Below are 25,067 nucleotides of genomic sequence, written 5' to 3' on the forward strand. Positions count from 1 at the left end.
CCGCGGCATGTGGGATCTTCCCGGACCGGGGCACGAACCCGCGTCCCCTGCATCGGCAGGCGGACTCTCAACCACTGCGCCACCAGGGAAGCCCATCAAACCTTTATTAAATGCCTATTCTGGACTAAGGCCTAGCCACCGAACAATCACTGCATAAACATAGTATGCATAAGCAGAACAGTATATGCATAAAATAAAGAGCTCTGCACAGCAGCTGAGAATTTCCGTTTCTGACAGGTGCCTGAGGTATTATAGAGAGTTGAAGTGGCTTCTGAAGGAGGGGCATTTTTGAGCAAGCTTTTGAAAGAAGGGAGGACATTTTAAGCAGAAGATTTAATGATTTAAAGCTTAAAGAATGGACACAGGGTGTCACAAAACGGAGAGACCCTTTGAGCGTGTGGTATGTTCCTATGGATACAGACTGTAGATGTAAATTGTGGCCAGGGGATAGGGGCTCTTGTCTTCTCTTCTGCCAATGGTCTTCGTTATATAGGCAGTGGGGAACTCTTTAGGACTTTGGAACAGAGGATAGAACCCACAGTTGATTATTAGGAAATTCAGCTGAGGAAGTGGATGGTGTAGAAAACAGAGTTTGAAGGCAAAATGAATTCATCTTCTTTGACCCCTCAATACCACTTATCACATTTTCTTGTTTTATTTTCTTCAGAGTATTTCTAACTATCTGACATTTTGTGTATACTTGTGTGAGGCATCTTTTTCTCACTAGAGTGTATTCTCCTTGAAGTCAGGGCCCTTGAACTGATTATTCAGTCCTTCATTACCTGACCCATTGTTGGCACTAATATATATTTGTGGAGTGAATTAATGAGTGAATGAATGTATACTTAGTAGATTCTAATAGGTCTGGGGTAGGTTATAACATGATAAGGGAAAAAAGTTCAAGATTATCCCAGTCTTATATCATTCCATAAGATACTATACACAGATGTTGAATACTAAAATTTGATAGTATTTTTCCTGTGTATTTTTCAAAATGAAGCATTTTCATTTCTCAGAGCATCATTATCTTAAGAATGCCAGTTTTTGCAGATGTGCCATTTCCCTAAGTTTCATTTTAAAAGTTAAAATGTGCTTTTGTGAAGATGTTCTTTTGTGTAAAAATAAACTGTTTTCTTAACTGTTATGCTATCGTTTTAATGATTTTTTTTTTAAGGACGCACTGGTCTCTTAAGGTTCATTAGTACAGAGATGTTCAGATCTACTTAATCGTCAGTGCCAGTTCACCGTGTGACATTACTATACATTTTTTCTTTGAAAATCAATGATGAATAATTACCTGTAATATTATATTCCATATGACAAAAATCAAATCAGATTTTAGGGCTCATATTGGTCCCAACTCCACTTTTTTTTTTTTTTTTTTTTTTTTTTTTTTTTCCCGGTACGCGGGCCTCTCACCGCTGTGGCCTCTCCCCACTGTTGTGGCCTCTCCCGTTGCGGAGCACAGGCTCCGGACGCGCAGGCTCAGCGGCCATGGCTCACGGGCCCAGCCGCTCCGCGGCACGTGGGATCTTCCCGGACCGGGGCACGAACCCGCGTCCCCCGCATCGGCAGGCGGACTCTCAACCACTGCGCCACCAGGGAAGCCCCCAACTCTGCTTTTATTTAGGGTTAGAAGAGGAGCCGTGAGGCACTGTTTTAAATAGATGAGGGAGGGTGTAAACGATGTAATCCGCATGTATCCCTCCAGGAGACAGAGAGCATGTTCTCCTTCATATCACAGCTTCATCTCTCCAGCATCTTGAAGTCTGTCCTTTCCCAGCCCTCGCGCTTGCTCTTCCTGCTTCCCGAAATGTTCATTCTCCAGCTCTTTTCAGCGATGGCCTTTGCTCATCCTTGGGATCTGAGCATTAGTGTCGCTTCTTCTGAGAAGCCTTTTATGACCGTGTCATCTGAGTAGATCCTCCATTGTTTTCTGTAATACAATTCCATGTAGTTTTTTTTCTCAGTGTATATCCCACCTTTTAATGATTTTCATTTGTTTATTTGGTTGTTTATTATATGTCTCCTCACTAAAACGTCAACTCCATGAAAGCAGAGACCTTGGAGATTAGCTCACTTCTTGCTATTAGGTGCTCAGGTTAAATCTTATTTAACCACCAAAGTTTTAAAGGTTTGTAATTATTTCATTGAACAGATTCAGAATGTATACAATATAGTCTTCTGCCTAGTGAGCACAGTGCATTCTCAGGCTGATCTTTACAGTGGTCGGTTTTTGTACTGTGCTCTCTTAAAACGTGCCCTTAAGGTCTTTATGCTATGTGACCTCAGATTATAGCCTTGTTCATATTTAGCCCACTTAAATATATTTTAATCATAGCACTGTTTTGTGCTCCTTGTTAATAAAAAAGGGCCTAGAATGTCCCTAGCCCTTGCATTCACTTATTTGCAGGCTTAGCCACAGGCAGTCACTGTTACTCCTTTGTGTTTTTTGCTTCTGGTGTTTTTTTCATACCTCTAAATGTTAGTCTTATATATTTCATGCAGTAGACCTGATCTTTACATTTCTGGCTCTAACAGGTGAGGATTTAACTCATCTCACCCCTTATCATTTTTATAGTTTTCTTTTATTATTGTAAATAGTAAATAGCGTTCTTCTATTTCTTGTTCATAAGTGTAAGTGATATCTCTTGATTCCCTAAGTCGAAGATTAGCAAGTACACCTTCTTCCTCCCTTTTACCTACCAAATCCCGTTTCCTGTACTTCTGTATTGTCATAGTTGATGGCTCTTACATTCTGTACTGTAACCATCATTACATCTGTGCTCTGTCTGTAGGTTGACTTATTGTTTCCACAGAAATAGCATCAACTGCAAAGCAGTGGGTTTTTATTATGGTTCCTTTTCCACAGTGCTGTTGTTTAGGACCCCCTCCCTGAGCAAAAGAAAATGTTCAAAATGACTACCTTTTCCCATCACCTAGCAATCAAGATTATGATACATTTTAATTTTCTTCTTCTTTGGACCTTGCCTTTTAGATTCATTTTGTTGTTGTTTTTCCTGTCGCAGGACCACATGTGCCTTAACGACAGTCTGGACATCGTGCCACTCTTTCTAACTGTAATGGTTGCTTAGAATCGGTTCTCTTCATCTTGAAGTCCAAGTAAATTCCTGTCCCGATTTGTATTTCATAGCTTCGTAGCTGGATCACAGCTTTCTTACACATCTTCCACCTTTCCTACTGCATCATATTTCTAGTTGCCCCTTTACCTTCCTTACAGCTCTTCTATCACACTCTCATTTTTACCATTTCTGTCGATTATAGCCTAAGGTAATTTCATATGACTTACATTTCTTCAAACGTGTTTATTTCAAACTTAATCGTTTGGCTTGATATACAATTCTAGATCGAAAATAACATGCCCTCAAAACTCTGAAGGCGTTATTCTGTTATCTGCCAGCGTCTAGTGCTGCTAATCACCAGTCCAATTCCAGTCTCATTGTTTGCCTTTGTTAAGTACTTTTTTTTTTTCTGAAAGTTTTTAGGATCTTCTTTTTATCCACAGTGTTCTAAAATATCACAATATGTTGGTCTTTTCTTGTTCCTCTTATACAGAACCTGGGAGGTAATTTTAATTTGAATACCTAGTCTCCTCTAATTGTATTATGTTTCCAGAAAATTTCCTTTGTCTTTTCTCTTTCTGGGGCTCCTTCTATTTGAAGGTTGGGCTTATTGGATTATATGCCTAGGTACCTTTCTCCTTCCTCCCACCAGTATTGTCCACCTGTGTCCTTTTTGTTCTTTGAATTTTATTTAACTCTATCTACTAATACTGGTGTTTGAAAAATCATATTTTCTATTTGCAAGTGCTCGCTCTTTTACTTTCTTTGCTCTGTTTTTTTATATGGCATTGTTATTTTTTTGTGAATACTGTTGGGAAAAGCAACAGTATGATCATCCTGCCATGGGCTCTGATGATCCTGCACGTTCGTGCTGGGCATGCCAAGAACGCAAAGGGTTGTGTGTGCGGTGACAAGCCTTAAGGAGTGACATTATGTGTTTCACTGAACAAAGCATGGGGTTTATCATCATGTGCTATAAAAACAGCAAGTCCTCCAAACTCAGTATGGCTCTCCTGTAACACAGTGAACTGTGTGTGCAGGTATTCAGGAAGGGCCTTTTGTGCCGCCCCAGGAACTTGGAGGCATGGGGAACTGATGCAAACAAACACGAAGAATAAAGTCCTTTAGGTCTCTAACCCAGGAGTCTCATGGCTTCTGCCAGCATCCACAAAAGAGTAATAGGCTAGCTCGTTAGCAAGATGAAATCTCAGACCCAGCATCTCTGCTGCTTCTAATCCAGTATTTTTCCTAGCTTCTCCTTGTACTGCAGTCTTCTCTGAGATTGTAACTTCCTCCATCAAAACTTTTCCACTAGCCTTATGTTTTCCAGATAGTTCTTGAAATCGTTTATCTGCTGCTGACTCCACTCCAAGTCTTTTTGTGACTGTGGGGTTATACCTTTTTGTATCTATCCTTCTTTTGGGAGAGACTCCCCAGATCTCCTGTGAATAGTCAACCGTATGGAAGAAGCCCCGTCTCTCTCTTTCTAAAATTAAAGTTTTAGCAATCACTGTTGCTTTTTTCTCCATGACTATACCTACATCCTTCTAGCAACACCGTTTATTTCTACTCGCTGCCTTCACCTAAAAACAGAGCTTTAGTATCTGGCATATCAACAAAATGTCCAATAGAAACAAATTCAAAATAGGAGTAAATAGGCTCTAAGAGAAGAGCTTGTTTGTGGCATTTGGTTTAGCTACTCAAATGTTTGCTTACTTTTAGGTGTGAATGTAAATGCATTTTTAGATAGATGGAATATATAAATGTGCAGTACAACTGTATTTACAGTTTTAAAACATATATCCATGATTTTTATTTCTCTGCTAAAGTGAATTCCAAAATTCTTAAAAATTGCTCTATGCCTGTTACTAAAAATCATCAGAAGATTTAAGTTATATGTATAGGAGACGGCACAAAATGATTTTATCCCCTGTGGTAAGAGTTGTCGGGCTTCTTATTTAAAGGGTCAGGATGGGCTTTTTTGCCCACACACTTTCTATTAGAACTCCTCCACTCTGCCCTTATGTAGCGTAATAGCAAACGTAGCAATAAGTTAAGGAATCAGTGTGGCTGTGATGCAGTAACCCTGTATTCACAAAGGATAAAGCTTGAATTCTGTATAATTTTTACATGTCATGGAATATTCTTTTTATTTTTTTTACCTCCGTTTAAACTATAAAATCTACTCTTAGCTTGCCGTCCATACTAAAACAGGCCAACTCTTGCCCCAGAATTACCTGTTTTATTAATAGCTTTCTTAATGTTTCAATACTGATAATGTTTCTACTCTGTCCCGTTATCCTTATCAGGCAAGCTAACGAAGAATATCAAATACTGGCTAACTCCTGGCGCTATTCCTCTGCTTTTTGTAACAAACTCTTCTTCAGTATGGTGGACTACGATGAGGGAACAGATGTTTTTCAGCAGGTAAAAGAGTTTTATTTTAATAACATATTTAATAGAGTTAGCTATGATTGCTGCATCTTTGTTTGCCAGGTAAAAATACAATTCAGTGCATACAGTGAGTAGCTATTAATTATGTGATATGATTACAATAATTACAGTCAATGGTACCTTTATCAGCACATAGTATGTGCCATTAGTGAATAAACACATTTTGACTTTTCCATTATAGAGGAAGTATGTTTTTTCAGCATATAGTGGCAGTTTACATGCATTAGCCTTATTTTGATGTATTGTATGTGGTTTGGGTGGTATTTTGCATAAATCTGTGAAATTTTATATATAAGATTCAGTGTAAGTTTTACTTAACCTTTATGCTGTTTTGGGGGGATATAAGGTCTTTAAGGGGGTAATTAAGGTTAAATGAGGTCATAAGGATGGGACCCTAACCCAATGGGACTCACATCCTACTTCCTCTAAGGATACCAGTCCTATTGGAATTTGTCGTGATTACATCATCATTGCTAACATTGAGTCCTTATAAGTCCAAGGACTCTTCTAAGTACTTCATGTGTTTTCTTTCATTTAGCTTCATAACAATCCAAAGAGAAATATGTTGTTTTTATCTCTGTTTCATAGATGAGGAAATTAAGGTATGGAGAGGTTAACATCACTTGTCCAAGGTTACAGAGTTAGTATATGGAGATAATAAAATAAAATGGTGATAGAATTTGAGCTCAGCTGTCTGGCTTCTTGATCCCTGCTGTTACCCTGCAGTTATTAATTTCTTGTGTTTATCACTACTTGAGCATGCCTTTCAAATGTAAAACTTAGCGCCATACCCAGCATTGATTAGTTTGGGTATCTTGGTCTATTTTATTTTTCTCACATGTGACACTCTGGTGCAGTTCTTTACCACGTCATGGAAAAGTATTTAGTTCTGTAAAGACTCAAGCTAATTGTAAATGGTCCGTTAGTGAGTGCTTCTGCTTACTTGCTTCCAGATTGGTTAATTCATTCTTCTTTGACAGTTTCTAGTTGAATAGGATAAATTCTCTCTTTTTGCCTTCAATACCCTTTACCCTTGGGCTTTCCTATTAGTATTCTTCATTTTTTTTTTCCTTATAAACTTATTTTACCTTTTGGGCATGTTTCCTTTTGTCCATCTATTCAGGAAGTATTATTGAACTGGTGAGAAAGACATACATAGTTCTTCTCCATAAGGAGCTTATAGACTAGGGCGCTAATAATATAAAAATAAAGAAAAACACATAAACATAAATGTGTAATTTCAAATAACCTTGTAAAGGTAAATTACAGTGCTATAACATCCAAATATTTTTTCATGTAATTTACAGGTCTGTGTAGAATCTCAGGAGACTTGGCCTTAGAGATCATCAGATGGTAGTGCTATATATATAGCATTTGGTATATACATGAATATATATATTAATAATCATACAGTACATTAATGTATTAATGAATATATATGTTCACTCAGTATATACATGAATCCTCTCTGTCACCTTAGAAAACAGTCTCCCAGGTCCAGTCTGATTGCTAGAGCAGAGGCTTCAAGCCCAAACATCTACCCTGGCCAGGCGTGGAAGCTGAATGAGGGAAACCAGTTACATGAGTTTAGTTTCATTATGGGACCTCTGTTTATGTACATACTTAGCATATTAAAAACATTAGTTCTTCACTTGAATAATTAAATATGTTCCCTCCTGTCTTTATTAGAACAAAATCCTTCTTGGTCTTTTTTAAAAAAAATAAATATTTAATGGAAACACTCAAATTTCACGTTTTTCCTAACTGCTGTGAGAAATAAAATCAGCAGGATGCCGTGCAGCTGACCGTTGGTTTCACTGGCATGGGTGGGGCTACAGCTGACTGGACGGGACCGGCCGACCCAGTGAGGGAGATGCAGCTCAGCTCTCTCTCTCTAGTGAAGAAATGCAGGCCAGTGGAGCTAGGTCTCCAGTAGAGACCCAAATAAGGAATTGTTATATGAAATTTCTCTATCTTTAAAATGTTGGCAGCTAATTCGAATTAAAGAAAACCAAACAAAATTGTGGGACAAAGTAATCCTTCCTTTGTGCTGGGTACTGACTATATAGGCTGCCAGTATATAAACATATAGATATACTGTTAGATATCATTGTTGAGTTCTTTTATATGCTTTAAACATTTTTTTTTAACTTTGGCATAGATAGGAGAGTTGAAGTCAAGATTGTTTTTAATTGAAAAATTTCCTCAGGTGAATTCTGAATCAGCCGAATTCCAAACACAGCACTGCATTGTTTTTCTAAAACCTAGCCCCTGGCTTAGCAATGAGCGTTTTCATTTTAAAATGCAGAAGTGCATAAAAGTTATTATAGCTTGCTAATGATTTTTATGGGGAATTATAACCCACAAAGATAGGGAAGTGTGTGTTTTGTTTTACTTGGGAACTACTAAAAGATTCCTAATGCGTATGTTTTCTTTCTTGCTAACTACTGAATCACATTTTGTTGAAGTACTCTCTCTAAACTGATGTTTTAAAGCACTGTCACTGTGGTGTCTGGATATGATATTAAGAACAAGTGAAGAAATTTGACAATCTCTGGCTTGTTGGAGACTTGTTTGGAAAGTAGATTATATGTGATTCCCGTGTGATGGCTGAGGCTAAGTGTCTGACAGCAGGCCAACAAGTTAATGATGTGTTAGAAGGCGCCCTGCACTAGCAGTCAGGAGTGTGTTGTACCCTGCTTTGTGTAGCCTTGGGAATGTGTACATTTTAATTAAGATGAAAGCTTTGAATTATATTTTTTTAACTCTAAAATTCTAGGATGTGAAGTCTTAGCGTGGAGTTTCTGATTGTTCTAATGCAGGGACTTCCTCTCCCTTGAATCTTACATTTTCATATTGGCTGTAGCCATCTCTTGTGCATCTGTCAGGAAACACATGAACAAAGTGTGGAGGGGGAGAAAGCACAGGGAAGAGAGGAATTGGTGACTGTGTTCTGTTCAATTTAATAAAAATTACTAAATGTCCGTAGCATGCAGGCCCACGGCTGGTACTGCTGTATCTTTACCTTGATGACAGCAAGCATGATCTGATGTTTGTTGTTACTCCGATTTGCTTTTTATTCTCATTATTGGGGAATTCTGAACTATATATTGGAAGTCAGGGCCAAAAATCTCTTTGCCTTTCATTTGAAACATTTTTCATAATTCTTGGGCAGCAAGAATTTCATCTGTATGTATGTTTTGCAGTTTACTCCTCAATGCAAATTAACCTCATATTTGTTTTTAGATATTATATTGTTTATACTAGAGTAGTGTTTTACTCAGTATACTTTTCAAATGGAGCTTGCCTTTAGAAAACACTTATGAGATATAACCATTTTGAGACAGTTGAAATGATAGAGGAGTTGAACAAAAGTCTTTAAAAAATTTTAACAGAGAAGTCAATATACTTGAAATTAATTACATGATATATTTATATCTTTCATCAAATTCCGGTCCTTTTTCTTTAATAACTGCTGAAGAAGTGAAAACAGTCCATGTACCACCAAATTACACTTTGAATCATTTCATTCTTTAGTTGTAGAATTCTAGAAAATAAAGAAGGAAATGGCCGATGAAATAGATGACACAGCTGAGAATGTGAATGATGTATGTTAAATGTGAAGGTTCGGCAAGCTTGGCCTAATTCCTAAGTTCTTTTCTATTCAACAATATATTAAGATGAATAGAAACAGTAGTTAAGCTCTGGAAAGCCACGTGGATTTTCATAATAAACGCTATCTTTCCAAAATTCATGCAGGAAAGAAACCCATAAAATGTCAGATGAAGGATATATAAAGATTGCCGGGATATTGTATTTAGTATGTTTTATCTCATGTTTTGCAGCTCAACATGAACTCTGCTCCTACATTTATGCATTTTCCTCCAAAAGGCAGGCCCAAGAGAGCTGATACTTTTGACCTTCAAAGAATTGGATTTGCAGCTGAGCAACTAGCAAAGTGGATTGCTGACAGAACGGATGTTCATGTATGTTCTTATTCCCTACCAGTTTTAATAATAGGCTAATTAGTGTGGTTTGGTAGAACACTGTAATAAGGCCACAGGAATTTTTTTTTTTTTTCAATTTCTCTATGGAACATTTCTCCTTGCTTCAAGAAAACTGCATCTGATAGCTGTAAGTTAAACTTTGAGTTAGGTGAATTTAAATGGTTTTTTAAATAATGGTTCTTAAAATATCAGGGAACCATTAAAGAATACACAAGTTAGGCACAAAGTAATTTCACAGGCTAAAAAATATATTGACTGTTGCTCAGCCGTCTTAGTAATCAAAGAAATTCTAATTAAAAAGCCAGATGTATAATTTTTATCTATCCTTTGAGCAAATAAAAATGCGATAATACCCACTTTTTCATGAGCCATGTGAGAAAATGCCACTGACAAGTACTGTGCTTGGGACTATAAGTATGTGTCATGTCTTTATTTTATGGAATTTAACTTAATAACTCCACTTGTAGGAATTTAACTTAAGGATGTAATCAGCAATGATTTAAATTCTTAACCGTAGGAAAAAAATTTTAAACGTTCATTTTAATGGAAAACATCGTAAAGAAATCAAATGTGTAAAAATAAGAGACTAATTAAATGTGCCGGAGTCTAGACAGTGGTTTGCAAGAATATCTGATGTAGAAAGAAGCTTAAGGTAGAACAAGTGAAAAAGTAGGTTAGAAAAATAGTATTTATAGTATGACTCAGAAAAGCATAAATATGAGTGTAGATGTATAGACAAGTAATGTATGTATGTATGTACAAGTATGTATAGCAAGTAAATGAACAAAAATGTTGATGATCGTTCATGTCTGTGTGGAGCGCTTAATGTCACCAGAATGTTCTACAGTGAACAATTATAACCAGCTATTTAAAAATTATATTTACCTTAGAAGTAATACAGAAGCATTGATTTTTACCATAAGGTGTAAACACATTTATTCTCAGTTGAGAAAGACGTCTCTCATATTATACTACCATCATTGTAAATAAAATAATATAGGTCTTAATATTTCGGTGGCTAAACTTACTTCCTAATTCATCATCTTTTTGGAAATGTTTTGGCAGATATTCAGCTCTGCAATGTATCATTTATTTGGTACGAAATATTAAAGGTAATATGGAAAAGTACTATTAATTCTTTACAAGAAATACTAAATTTTAATCAGAAATGATTCTAACCTATTATCATACTTACACACTGTGATTAGATATATTTTTTTTACAAATGTGCATCTATTTGTAAATAATTTCAAATTTAAAAGTTCCACGAATGAAAATAGTATAAATAGTTTCAGTGTATACCCTTTATCAGGATTCACGTAGTGTTGACTTTTTACAGCTTTTGCTTTGCTGTTCTTATTCTCTTACCTCTCCCCCACCCTGTCTCTCCACACATACTTACACACCCACACACAGTCTTTTTCAGAACCATTTTAAGGTGAATTGCATTTTCTAAGAAATACATGAGGATGGTACGGTTATCACCTTCACAGATTTACACTGGTATACTATTTCTGTTTGAGCTATGGTACATATTCTAGCTTTGTCAGTTGACCTAATACTATCCTTTAATAATATTTTCCCACCTTCAGTACAAGATCCAGTCTAGAGTTAGGTATTACATTTACTTGTCCTTTAGCCTTGTTTAACCTGGAACATTTCCATAACTTATCTTTGTCTTTTAAAAACTTTGACATCTTGAAGAATATAATCCTCTCCCACTTTTTGAACTGATTGATCCTTATTTGATTTGCCTGATGTTTGTTTTTGACTGGATTCTGCTAATGCATTCTTGACCACAATACCACAGAGGTCATGTTTTGTTCTAACTACATGTATAGCCCATGGTGCCCTCTGTCCCTCATTGGTGATGTTAATTTTGAACATCTTATCAAGGTGTCTTTCATTTCTCCATTATGTAATTACTATTCTTCCCCCCCTTTCTAATTAATTAGTAAGCTATCTATGTGGAGACACCTTAAGATCATGCAAATATCCTACTCCTCATCAAAATTTTGTCAATATTTAGCATCCATTGATGATCCTTGCCTGATCCAGATTTTATCATGATGGCTGCAAAATGATGATGTTCCAGTTCTAGCACTTTGTCCATATTTCTAGTTGGCTCATAGCATTCTACTGTAAGCAGGAGTCCTCCCCTCTTTATCACTTACTCATTAATTGGTACAGACTCATGAATTGCTTTTTGTTTCCTCCAGTGGTTTCTAAGTTATTACTGTGCCTAAATGTTTTGGTGCCAGAATTGTTCTAGATTTGACTAGTGGGTGTCCCTTCATGCCAGCTTCCCTGTCCTTGTAACATGTCTCCATCATTTTCTTTTAAACACTTTCTTACTTGCTGACATAATATGTTTCAGGATCATCTTGTATCTACACATCTATTCTACCCAGTGCTCAGTTAGCCATCTCTCCTAGGACCCTTGGTTTCCTCTCATGGGGAATGTTATTGGAACCAAGATCTGTGAAATTGTGTTTATGATTTTCAGTTACAGCTACTTTAAAAAAAATAGTCTCTGTGCTTTGAGAGGCACCATCAAAAACTGAAAAGACAACCCAAGAATGGGAGAAGTGTTGGCAAATCATTTTTCTTATAAGGGACTTATATCTAGTATATATGTAGGACTCTTATAACCGATAAAAAGGCCACCCAATTAAAAAGTGGGCAAAGGATGTGAATAAACATTTCTTCAAGGAAAGTATACAAGTGGCCAGTAAGTACACAAAAGATGCTCAGCATCATTAGTTATCAGCAAGATGCACACCAAACCCACAGTGAGATACCACTTCACACCCACTAGGGTGGCTAGAATCAAGAAATGAGGTCATAAGCATTGGTAAGTAAGTGGAGAAATAGGAACCCACATACACCACTGGTGGGAATGCAAAATAGTGCAGCCACTTTGGTAAACAGTTTGACAATTCCTCAAACCATTAAACATAGAGTTTCTATGTGACCCAGCAATCCCACTCCTAGGTATATACCGAAAGAAATGAAAACATACACCTACACAAGAACGTGTACAAGAATGTTTATAGCAGCATTGTTCATAATAGCCACAAGGTGGAAACAACCCAAATACCCATCAACTGATTAAGTGATTAATGGATAAACAGAATGTGATATCCATACAATGGACTATTCAGCCATAAAAAGGAATGAAGCAGTGGCACATTTTCCAACAAGGATGAACCTTGAAAAGATGATGCTAGGTGAAAGAAGCCAGTTACAAAAGACTACATATTATATGAAATTCCAGAATAGGGAAATGTATAGAGACACAGTAGATTAGTGGTTGCTTAAGGTTGGAGGGTGAGAGGAATAAGGGAGTGAATGCTAAAGGGTATGGGATTTCCTTTTGAAGTGATTCAAATGTTCTGATACTGACTGTGGTGATGGTTGCACATATCTGTGAATATGCTAAAAAAAAAATTGGATCTGCACTTTCAAAGGGTGGATTGTATGGTATATGGACTATAGCTCAATAGAGCTATTTAAAAAATCCTTTTAAAAAGTTCCAATTTGAAATAATGCAAGTATTATACCCCCCATCTCACCTCTACTTTTTACCAGATGATTCCATGTTCCATGGGTGAACCAGAACAGCTCTGGGATGAATATAAGTAGGTTTATGCGTATATTTAACTGTATTCACCTAAAAGCACCTGAAGCGCAAGTCGTGTTACATAGCCATGATGTTTTAAGGCTTGTATTTTTTGACTCATAAAGAGCAAAAGGAATGTTATTTCCAGGTATGAAAAATAAGGTGACACCTTTCTGAATTATTTGTGTTAAAGACTGGAAGGACTAGAATATGGTTCAGCGAAAAAGATTAATATTTTTCTTTAACTTTAAAAACTTTCATTGTATTCTTGCAGATTCGTGTCTTCAGACCACCCAACTACTCTGGCACCATTGCTTTGGCCTTGTTAGTGTCACTTGTGGGTGGTTTGCTCTATTTAAGAAGGAACAACTTGGAGTTCATCTATAACAAGACTGGTTGGGCCATGGTATCTCTGGTATGTTAACACATTTACCCTATTTCTTTGTGTAATGGTATAAGTTGTATAATATTAACAAAATGAGCCAGATTATTACTATAATGGAAAACAAGTCTGGATGAGAGGAATTAACTTTTTAGGACTTAAGGTGATATAATTTAAGTTCACTGTTAGTCTAGACTGTGCTATCTTCCTTCTGCATTTCACTATTAAAATGTATTGTCTTTCCCTGTGTACTTGGCATATTACAAGTGCTAAATGAATGTTGAATACATTTAGAAATATACTAAGAATTAGTAGTTTGGAGACTCTTACAAACTGAAGCAGTTGGAAATGTATTCATTCAGTGGTTTTTTTCCAGCAACTCTTTTCTTGTGTCTCTACTATGTGCCCGATGTTTATTAGGTACTGGAGGTATAAAGGTAAGACACAGACTCTGCCTGTACGTAATTCATCGTGGGGATACAAGCTAATCAGAAGACAAATACAGTGTAATGTTACACATGCTGTGGTGGAGGTAAGCACAAAATATCATAGGAAGGTCACCTAATCTTGAGTGACGAAGGTCATGACAGGCTTCCTAGAGTGTGTGACATCATTTATGTTTTAGAATGATCACTTTGGTAGCAGTGGGCAATCAATTGAAGGGTATGTCTGGGATCAGGAAACTTGGTTAGGATACTATTAGGAGAATCCAGGTGAACATGATCCTATTTCAGTTTGTATTAAAAGGATTTATGATTGTGCTAAATTAAAAAAAAAAATTAGCTAATAAAATGGAAATGTGAACAGTATATAAATAAAATATATTCAGTGATACATCTGATATTTAATAGTTATACTAATTAAAATACTGGTATAAAATAATATAAATGGTAGCATAATATCTATATTATGCAAATAGACTTAAATTCTTACTAGAAAATAGAGCTTTCCTAATTATAGTGGGTTAATATTTTTCTCTTTGCTTTTTATATTGTAAAGACATATGACTGTTTAAATAAAGCAAAATATAACACTGCATTGATGGACTGGTGGGTCTCTTGTGCGTGCATGACAATAGCATGTTAAAGGATAAATTGAGCTATGTTGTTGAAAAGTTCCTATATTTTACCTGATGTGGTTCAATATCAACTTTGGGGTGAGTTTAAGATACATATTGTAATCCTCAGAGGAACAATTGAAAACATAATACAAAGAGATTAGCTGGAAAGCTAAGATAGTGATTAAAATGGAATACTAAATATATATAATTAACACAAAGGAGGAATGAAAGGAGGAACAGAGGAGTAAATCACAAGAAACCCAGTACAATTTAAAAAATGACAGACACAAATGCCATCATATCAGTCATATATCAATATACTTATGTACTTTAAATATAAAAAGATTTAGTACCTCGATCAAAGGACAGAAATTCAGTTTGGATCAAAATGCAATAGCAGACTATGTGCTGTCACATAGAATATGTAAAGGATTATTGCTACTCGGTTATAAGACAGAAATCATGGTTTTAAAAAATGACACTGTTTATAGGTAAGATGGCATTATACATATGCCAACCTTTTTCTCCTGGTGATATAACTATAAAACCTGGAGAGAATGCAAGGCTCAAGTATTTGATGTTTTTAAACAGTAAGTGTCAGCAGGTAGATCAGGTAAGAACATCAGCTTTCAAAATGACATCTAATTAGAAGATGTTGAGGGTTGATAATTTTTTGTTTACTATTTTGGTTTTTCTTGACTTAAACTCAGTTCAGCTTGAAAGTGAGCCATGTGGAGCAAAGATATCTAGAAGATATCTCTGGTTCTGGCTCAAGGAGCAGTAAAGGGACTCTATAAAGCTCATCAACAAAATGAAAAGCTTTTGGTGTCATATTCAAAATATTGCTGTGAAGACTAATGTCAAGGAGCTTTTTCCCTGTATTTCTTCTAGGAGTTTTACAGTTTCAGGTCTTATATTTAAATCTTTAATACATTTTGAGTTGATTTTTGTGAGTGGTATAAGATAGGAAGTAGTTATTCACATCATTTTGTATGTGAATATCCATTTTTCCCAGCACTGTTTATTGAGGGGACTGTCCTTTCCCTGATGTATATTCTTTGCTTTCTTGTCAAATATTTCTTGATGGCATACGCATCAGTTCTTTGGGAGCTCTCAGTTCTATTCCATTGGTTTATGTGATTTTTATGGCAGTACCATACTGTTTTGATTACTGTCGCTATGTTATATAGTTTGATTTCAGGAAATGTGATGCTTCCCACTTTGGTTTTTTTTTTTTTTCCTCAGGATGGCTTTGGCTATCTGGGATCATTTTGTGGTTCCATATGAATTTTTATATTGTTTTTTCTATTTCTGTGAAAAATGCCATTGGAATTTTGATAGTGATTGCATTGAATCTGTAGATGGCTTTGGGTAGTGTGGACATATTAACAATATTAATTCTTCCAATCTAGGTAGTTGGATATCTATAGTTGGACACAAGATACTTCCCATTTGTTTTCTTTAATTTCTTTCATGAATGTCACGTACAGATCTTTCACCTCCTTAATAAAATGCTTAGGAATGAATTTAACTGTTTTTGATGCTGTTGTAAATGGGATTTTTAAACGTCTGTTTTGGATAATTTATTATTAGTGTAGAAATGCAACTGAGTTCTGTATGCTGATTTTGTGTTTTGTTATTTATTTTTGGCTGTGTTGGGTCTTCGTTGCTTCGTGTGGGCTTTCTTCACTAGTCCTTGTTGCGGTGTGTGGGCTTCTCATTGCAGTGGCTTCTCTTTGTTGTGGAGCATGGGCTGTAGGCGCGTGGGCTTCAGTAGTCATGGCACGCTGGCCCAGCAGTGGCACAGGGGCTTAGTTGCTCCACGGCATGTGGGATCTCCCTGGACCAGGGCTCAAACCCGTGTCCCCTGCATTGGCAGGCAGATTCTTAACCACTGAGCCACCAGGGAAGTCCTTGGAAGTCCTTGTATGTTGATTTTGAATCCTGCAACTTTAGTGAAGAAATCAGTGATTAGTTCGAACCCTTTTTTGGTGCAGTCTTTAGGATTTTCTAAGATCATATCATCTGCAAACAGAGACAGTTTCACTTCTTTTCTGATTTGAAGATCCACTATTTCTTTTTCTTGCCTAATTGCTCTAGATTGTACTTCAGTACTATGGTGAATAAGATTGATGATAGGACAACCTTTCTTGTTCCTGATCTTAGAGGGAAAGCTTCCAGCCTATCACAGTTGAACATGATGTTAGTTGGGAGCTTATTGTATCTGGCTTTTATCATGTTGTTGTACATTCTTTCTATACCTAATTTATTGAGTTTTTATCATGAAAGGATGTGGAATTTTGTCAAACGCCTTTTCTGTATCAACATTAATGATCATGTGATTTTTATTCTTCGTTTTGTTAATTGATATATCTCATTGATTGATTTGCAGATGTTGAATTGTCTTTACATCCCAGGGATAAATCCTACTTGTTAATGGTGTATGATTCTTTTAATGTGCTGTTGAATTTGGTTTACTGTATTTTGTTGAGAATTTTTCATGTATATTCAGCAGGGATATTGATCTGTAGTTTTATCTTTTCGTATTGGTGTAATGCTGGCCTCATACAATTGAGGAGTTTGCGAGTGTTCCTTCTTTAATTTTTTGGAAGAGTTTGAAAAGGATTGGTATTAATTCTTCTTTAAATATGTGGTAGTATTTGCCAGGGAAACCATCTGGTCTTGGGCTTTTCTTTGTTAGGAGGTCATTAATTACTGATTCAATCTCCTTACTTGTTATAGGTCTGTTCAAATTTTCTGTTTCTTCATGATTCAGTCTTGATAGGTTTGTGTTTCAAGGGTTTATCTGTTTCTTCTAGGTTATCCAGTTTGCTGGCATACAGTTGTTCATAGTAGTCTCTTATAATCCTTTGTATTTCTGTCGTATGAGTTTAATGTCTCCTCTTTCATTTTTTATTTTATTCATTTACCTTGTCACTTGCAATCAATTTTTCCTTCACATCTATTTTGTTTGATGAGTGCATAGCTACTCTATTTTTTCTCTTGGTTTCCACTTGTGTGAAATATCTTTTTCCATCCCTTTTTTTCAAATTATTTGTCTCCTTGAAGCTAAAGTGAGATTCTTGAGGGCAGCATATAGTTATGTCTTCCTTTTCATCCATTCGTTCACTCTGTGCCTTTTGTTTGGATAAATTAATCCATTTATATTTAAAGTAACTTTTGATAGATAAGGACTTACTAATGTTATCTTATTAATTGTTTTCTGGCTATTTTATAGTTCCCTTGTTTCTTTCTTATTTTGTTATCTTCCTTTATGAATTGATGATTTTTTGTAGTGGTATGCTTTGATTCCCTTCTCTTTTTCTTTTGTGCATCTGCTGTAGTTTTTCTTAGTGGTTACCACGAGGCTTTACATAAAACATCTTATAACAGTCTCTTTTACCCTGATAACTTTGATTGTATACAAAAACTACCTTTTATTCTCCCCACACACATTTTATGTTTTTGATGTCACAATTTTACTTTTTTATAGCTGTTGTTTTTATTTAATTTTTGTTCTAGATTTAAGTCATTAACACAGTACCATATTACAGTTTTAGAGTATTCTGAATTTGACTATATATTGCCTTTACCAGAGTGTTTAGCATGAAGAATGTTTTTCAGTATTTCTTGTAAGGCAAATCGATTGGTGATGAACTTCTTAATCTTTTGTTTGTCTGGGAAAGTTTTTATCTATCCTTCCTTTTTCTTGTAGCATTTTTAATGCTTCATTCCACTCTCTCCTGGCTTGCAAGGTTTCTGCTGAGAAATACACTGATAGCCTTAAGGAGGCTTCCTTGTATATGAGGGGTTCTTTTGTGTTTTTTTTGCTTTTGCTGCTTTTAAAGTTCTCTCTTTGTCTTTGATTTTAGACAGTTTTACTATAGTGTATCTTGGAGAAGATGATTTAGGATTGAAATTTGGTGGTACTATGCTGGGAGAACAGTATTTTGCAAAGTGGAGAAAATAAATTAGGGCAAGATTGTTCACATGTTGGTGTTTAGCAAATATGCTTAGAGAGAGTAGTTTTGAAAATAAGTCTACTTTTTAGTAACTTTACTGCTGTTAAAAACTTTTTTCCCCTCAATTTTAATTACATCAGGAAGGGACATTCCCTCGGGATAACCTCTAATAAGCAAAGCAATCCTTTGACTTTTTCCTATGTTTATAAAGACCTTTATGTAAATATACATATGTATACATATTTTTTAAAATAGTTGTTCAGTGACAGTTGTTGTATTTGTTTCCTAATTGTGAAAAAATTCTGTTTTGGGGGTTCTTTTCATCAGCCATTATTTCTTAAACTTTCTGCCTCTTTCTTCTTTTCTTCTGGGACTCCAGTAATGTAGAGATAGTTCCTTTTAGAGATATCCCATAGTTTATGTAGGTTTTTGTCACTCTTCTATTCTTTTCTCTGTTCCCCCTGACTGGATAATTTCAAGTGATCTCTACAGATTCTTTCTTCCAGTGGATCCAGTCTGATGTTGATATTCTCTATGGCATTTTTCATTTTTTTTTGTCATATTCTTCAGCTCCCTAATTTCTATTTGGTTCTTTTTTATGATTCCTATCTCTCTGTTAAACTTCTCATTTTGTTCATGTATTATTTTCCTGATTTTATGGAATTTTCTTTGTGTGTTTTCTTGTAGCTCATTGAGCTTCCTTAAAACAACTATTTTGAATTCTTTATTAGTTGGTCACTGGAAAATTGTTCTCCTTTGATGGTGTTATGTTCCTTGAAATTGAAGTCTTGCATTGCTTTCTTCATATTTGAAGAAGTGTACCTCCTCCAAAATTAGGTGGCTTTGGGAGAGAAATTCCTTTCTTCAGTCATGTTAGGGACTCTGAGGCTTTCTCAGATCTTTTCTGTGGATAAGCCTGTTCCACACGTCTTGTTCCCTCTTGTGGGCATACTCGAGAGTGTATCCTTTCTCTCAATCTTGTAAAGCTAGGTTGGGTGCTCATAGCCTCCCATTTGCTCACTTTCCCTAGGGTGGTGGCTGAATGCTCTAGTTTGTGTCCTTTCTCCTAGTCCTGCAGAGTTGACCGGCTTTCTGCATGTGCCAGTAGCTCTTTTTACACTTTTTTGTTCCCTGTATTTCTTTTTCTGTTCTTAGGCTTTGACTAAGACCACTAGTAAAATGATGAAAAGCAGGTGATTGTAGGCATCATTTAAAATTATCACTACTAAGATATTTTCTAGAGATGTTAAGATACCCTTAACCTAATTAAGAAAGTTCACTTTCTTAATTCATCATGAATTGGCTAAATTCGGTTGGTAACATTTTCAAAAAACTTTTTGCTTCTATGTTCATAAGCAGCATTTGCCATATACCATGGCACACCCTGAAGGTGGTGAAAGTAAGCCTTTGTGACATTTACCTAAGATATGATTTGCCTATGGTATGACTGTCCATATGGAAATTTCATCACAATTTATGGAGAACCAATAATGAAATTAATACTAGAGTTGAACAGTTTTCTGAATTCAAAGTCAGTCTCCAAAAATCATTAGTAAACAATTTCGATAGAAAATTGAAAATATAGTCTCTTTCCCAATAGGAAGAAGAAAAGTAATGGTACTTAAAAATAAAAGTAACAAAAGATGTATAAAATATTTGTAAACAATATCAAAAATGAAACTTTAATATATATGCATACAAATGTATATGCTAAGTGTCAGTTTGTTCCTTTTGCCTTCTTGCAATAGCCCTTCATCCTTCCATTTTTCTTTTCAACCAAGAATTAGTGGTGTTTATGACTGAGTTGGATGTGATAGGATAGACTAATAAGCAGCCCAAACAAATCACCTTAAGCACCCATCATCTGCAATAATAGCTAGAGTCTAGAAATTCACAGAGAACCTCTATGGCTTTGTGGTAGATAGAGAAGTACGAATTTGAAGTTTGGATTAAGTTTGGAGTTTTTAGAGTAAGTAAGATAAGAGTTTTCAAGGAAGGTGTCTTAATATTTTCTCACTTTTTGATAATTAAGTTAAAAGAGATTAATTAGCTTATACTCTATTTAGTATAATTGGATACTATGGATGATCTCAGTCACCATAGTCATTAAGTTTGAAAGCGTTTTGGGTTTTGCTCAGGTTGCTTCATTCAGTAAAGCTACCCAGTTTCTTGGTAAAAATACAGCACTTCTTTCAAAGTGTTGTTGGAAAGTTAAAACTCCTTTAGTATTTCAACATTAATACACCAAATTTTGTCACTGTTTCAGTCTACTAAAAAACTGTCTACTTAAGATGTAATCCTGTGGCTGAAGTGGACTCAGATGACATTAGCATGCCTTTATTATTCTCTCTCCTTGAGAAGAGTCCCAGAATTATTGTTGAAAGTTAGTAATAACAGGCATTACCGTTTACTGCATCTCTTCCTTCTTTTGGGGGTATGTTTTATATGCTTATTCCTTACAATAACTATGAAAAGGACTTTGTATTATCCTCAATTTACAAACAAGGAAACTAAGATTCAGTAAACTCAATTTGCAGAAGCTCACACAGCTAGAAAATAGTTAACTGGGATTTGATTGTGTGTGTGTGTCTGACTTCAAGTTCTGTATTCTTTTCACAGTGCTGGGTTCTCTAAACCTGGGCACATGTCTCGTGTGCCGGATGTTTAACCCAGGGCATGCAGTTAGGACTGTAAATAAATGCCTAAGAACATTTATGTGATGCATAAACGTTAGTACTTCAACAGTCAATCTTCTTGCACCTCTGCTACAGCATGCAGATTTGTTTTTCTTCTTTGAATCCTTGAGAGCTAATGAGCTTGGCATAACAGAAGACAGTCTAACATTCACAAACAAACACGTACTTGAGAAGGAAATCTTGGCAGGTATATCTGCTCCCCAGTGGCAGCCTTTCAGAAGTCAGTAAAAGGACGCAGAGAACAGACATGTTTTCAAACAGTACATTTGGAAACTACTCTGAATATAAAATGTTGAATTATACAGATTTGTGGGGTTTTTTTCTTATCTGCTGATGGCTTATGAAACTATTCAAGTCACTTAAACAATGAGGTCAGATAAATAATTTGAATCTCCTTTACCATTTTCTGTCTGATGGTTATCATTACCACTCCAAACTTGATTTTTGTTTATAAAGAAAAACTATTTTTAAGTGAAAAACTGGATTTGTTCAATTCCAGTCTTTTTTTTAATCCTATTCTTGGGATATCCTTACAAAGTTAAGAGGCTATCCAAAATGCTGAACCATTTATTCAGATGCTTAAACATTTGTCTATTAAAAGCAACCAATATCCCACTGGAAATGAGAATATATTTTAAAATAATTTTTGGCAAAGTCTTGTCATCTGATTTGATTTGTAGAAACTCTGATGAAAGCATTGGATTGCACAGTAAAATGAAAGCTCCTAAAATAAAAGTAGTAATGAACTATACAACAGCAGACCACTTCTGTAATGAAAAAATTTATATGCAAAAGGAAAATAACGAGAAAAACAATTTGGTAGAGAATTTCTAGCCACATGCTCACTTCTTAGTAAAGAACAAGTCTACCTACAATTAGCAGTTGTGTCTTACCACTGAACCTGTGCAGAAGTACTTCTGGGATTACTTAGTGTTATGAGTCCTTAGTTCTGGGTAGACTGTATTCTGTGGCTGGTAATTTTTTTCTTTTTCATTATCATATTATTGTTTATGACTCACGGGATTAACAATGAATTGTGTACTGGGGAGAGAAGGCTATTCATAGTGCTTTAGGGTGTAGAATAGAGACAAAGCTTGCAATTTCCTGGCATAGGGGAGGTAACATATGCAAATGTTGAAACATACATAGATATTAGAGCTTCCTGGTTTTGAGTTTAAAAAAAAAAAATAGGTAAAGCAGTATTCGTAAGTGCTTCCTGGTCTCATACTTCCTAAGGGGAAAAGTGCTTGTTAACTACTATTTAATAGGTACTGATGATTGTTTATGGAGCTGAATATACATTGGTTCTGTTTTGGTTTCACTTGGCTTTCCAAACTTCCTCCAGCCCCTAAAGATGGAGGATGATGGACAATAAGCATACACAGTACCTGCTTCATGGTGAGTTTAAAGCAGAGTGGTTGAGTAAAGTATTGAACTACACCAGTACATAACTTCAGGGAGTGTAGGACAGATATATAGTTTATGGTCTTCAGGAAGAAATGTTGACTAGGAATATCAAAATGAGTTAAAGTGTTACGTTTTGTAGCCCTTAAATGCAGAACTTCATGGAAGGCTAATGCTCTTCAGAGATGGCTGTCATTTCAAACCAGAAATATGAGTGTGAGGAGTAGTTACATTCATTAAAAACACAAAGAAAAACATCCTAAGAATCTGCGAGTAAAACCATGAAAGATAAAACACTTAAAAGGTCTAATAACCCAAACCTTATTATAGTAAATCTCAGTAGGATAGAAGCTGTTTTCTGCCTTTTAACACTGATGCTCTGCATTATAGGATGGTTCACATAGGTTAATGTTTCCTCTGTCTCAAAGAAATTATATCAGTTTAATTATGTTAGTTTTATGAAAAACTTAAAAGCTCATGATTAATATATATTATTACACAATTCCTGAAAGGTTCTTTGGTGTCTATACATTATGGTGTACCAGTAGAAATGTATTTTTTTGTGTCTGCTCTGAAGTCAGGGCAGCTCTGGCTTCAAATAGAGTGGAATAAGCCCCTTTTTCTTTCAAATTTTTCTTGAATAAAATTATGTACTTTGTAATATCATATTATAGGTACGATCTCTGTGGCATATTATTTTGTTCTCTTTCCAAGTGAAAAGCAAATAATTGCTGATAATATTTTTTTCCAGTAAAGTAACTGTTTGAATAAAAAGTTTTTCCCATCAGGCAACTGAATCATTTGCCCATTTGAAGATAGGTATGTCCATTTAGACATAGGTAATTTCTGTGTATTTTTGTTTGGGTCAGGAGTATGGCAACAATATAATGAAATGAATTAATGTCTTCTTAGGGTATATTTTTCTTAATAAATCTAGCACTTAATTTTCTTTAAGGAGGATAGGTAATGTTCTCAATAAACTCGAAGAACATTTTAAAATTACTCATAGATAGTAAAATTACTCAGATAGATGGACCTGCCTTTCTTTTTTTGCATTTGAATGTGGTTGTCTGAGTTTTTTGCTTATTATAAAGTCACAAGTAAGCCTCAATGTGAAGATCCAGTACATGGAGTGACCACCTAGCTTCTGTACTCCATTTATCATAAGATTTCTCAATAGAGGGAACATACCTCAACATAATAAAGGCCCTACATGACAAGCCCACAGATGACATGGTACTCAGTGGTGAAAAGCTGAATGCTTTTCCTCTAATCCTCTAAGATCAGGAAGAAAGCAAGGATGTCCACTCTCACCTAGTCAGAGCAATTAAGCAAGAAATAAAGGACATCCAAATCAGAAAGGAAGAAGTAAAACCATCACTATTTTCAGATAATACTGTATATAGAAAACCCTAAAGACTCCACCAAAAAACTACAATTAGTAAATGAATTCAATAAAGCTGCAGGCTAAAAAAAATCAATATATAGAACTATGTGGCATTTCCATATACTAATACCAAACTATCATAAAGAGAAATTAAAAAACCAATTCATTTACAATTCATCAAAAAGAATAAAATACCTAGGAATAAGTTTAACCAAGGAGTTGAGAGACCTGTACACCAAAAACTATTAACAGACTGATGAAAGAAATTGAAGATGATACAAATAAATGGACAGTTATACCATGCTCATGGATTGGAAGAATTAGTATTGTTAACATTAACTACCAAATATTATACTACCCAAAGCAATGTACAAATTGTGCCGTCCCTGTCAAAATTCCAATGGCATTTTTCACAGAAATAGAAGAAATCCTAAAGTTTGTATGGATCCATAAAAGACCCTGAATAGCAAAATCAATCTTAAAAACAAAGTTGGAGGCATCATGCTCCTTGATTTCAAACTGTATTACAAAGCTGTAGTAATCAAAATATAATGGTATTGGAATAAAAATGGACATACATGTCAATGGAACAGAATAGAGAGCCCTGAAATAAACACACACATATGTGGTCAATTAATTTATGACAAAGTAGCCAAGTATATACATTGGGGAAGGACAGTCTCTTCAATAAATGGTATTGGGAAAAATGGACAGCCACATGCAAAGGAATAAAACTTGACCCCTACCCTTACCCTGTACACAGAAATTAACTCAAAATGGATAAAAGAGTTGAATGTAAGACCTGAAACGATAAAACTCCCAGGAGAAAACCTAGTGGTAAGCTCTTTGATGTTGTTCTTGGTGATAAGTTTTTGTATTTGACATCAAAAACCAAGGCAGGGGCTTCCCTGGTGGCGCAGTGGTTGAGAATCCGCCTGCCGATGCAGGGGACACGGGTTCGTGCCCCGGTCCGGGAAGATCCCACATGCCGCGGAGCGGCTGGGCCCGTG

The 25,067-nt window shown here is 35.6% G+C and overlaps 1 protein-coding gene across 9 annotated transcripts in view; it reads left to right on the plus strand.

The window, feature by feature from the left end:
* TUSC3 (tumor suppressor candidate 3) overlaps nt 1-25,067 on the plus strand; it is a 189,818-nt gene that overhangs the window by 75,086 nt on the left and 89,665 nt on the right. For all 9 annotated transcript variants that reach the window (XR_008616102.1, XM_028481184.2, XM_024131416.2 and 6 more), the window contains exons 3-5: nt 5,393-5,510; nt 9,383-9,523; nt 13,441-13,581. Coding sequence is in view for 8 of the 9 variants with exons in the window: in XM_028481184.2 (XP_028336985.1) it covers nt 5,393-5,510; nt 9,383-9,523; nt 13,441-13,581 (400 nt within the window). In the remaining variant the exon portion in view is untranslated. The remainder of the gene's footprint in view (nt 1-5,392; nt 5,511-9,382; nt 9,524-13,440; nt 13,582-25,067) is intronic.

This window comes from Physeter macrocephalus, chromosome 20, assembly GCF_002837175.3.
Source record: "Physeter macrocephalus isolate SW-GA chromosome 20, ASM283717v5, whole genome shotgun sequence".
Classification (NCBI taxonomy): domain Eukaryota; kingdom Metazoa; phylum Chordata; class Mammalia; order Artiodactyla; family Physeteridae; genus Physeter; species Physeter macrocephalus.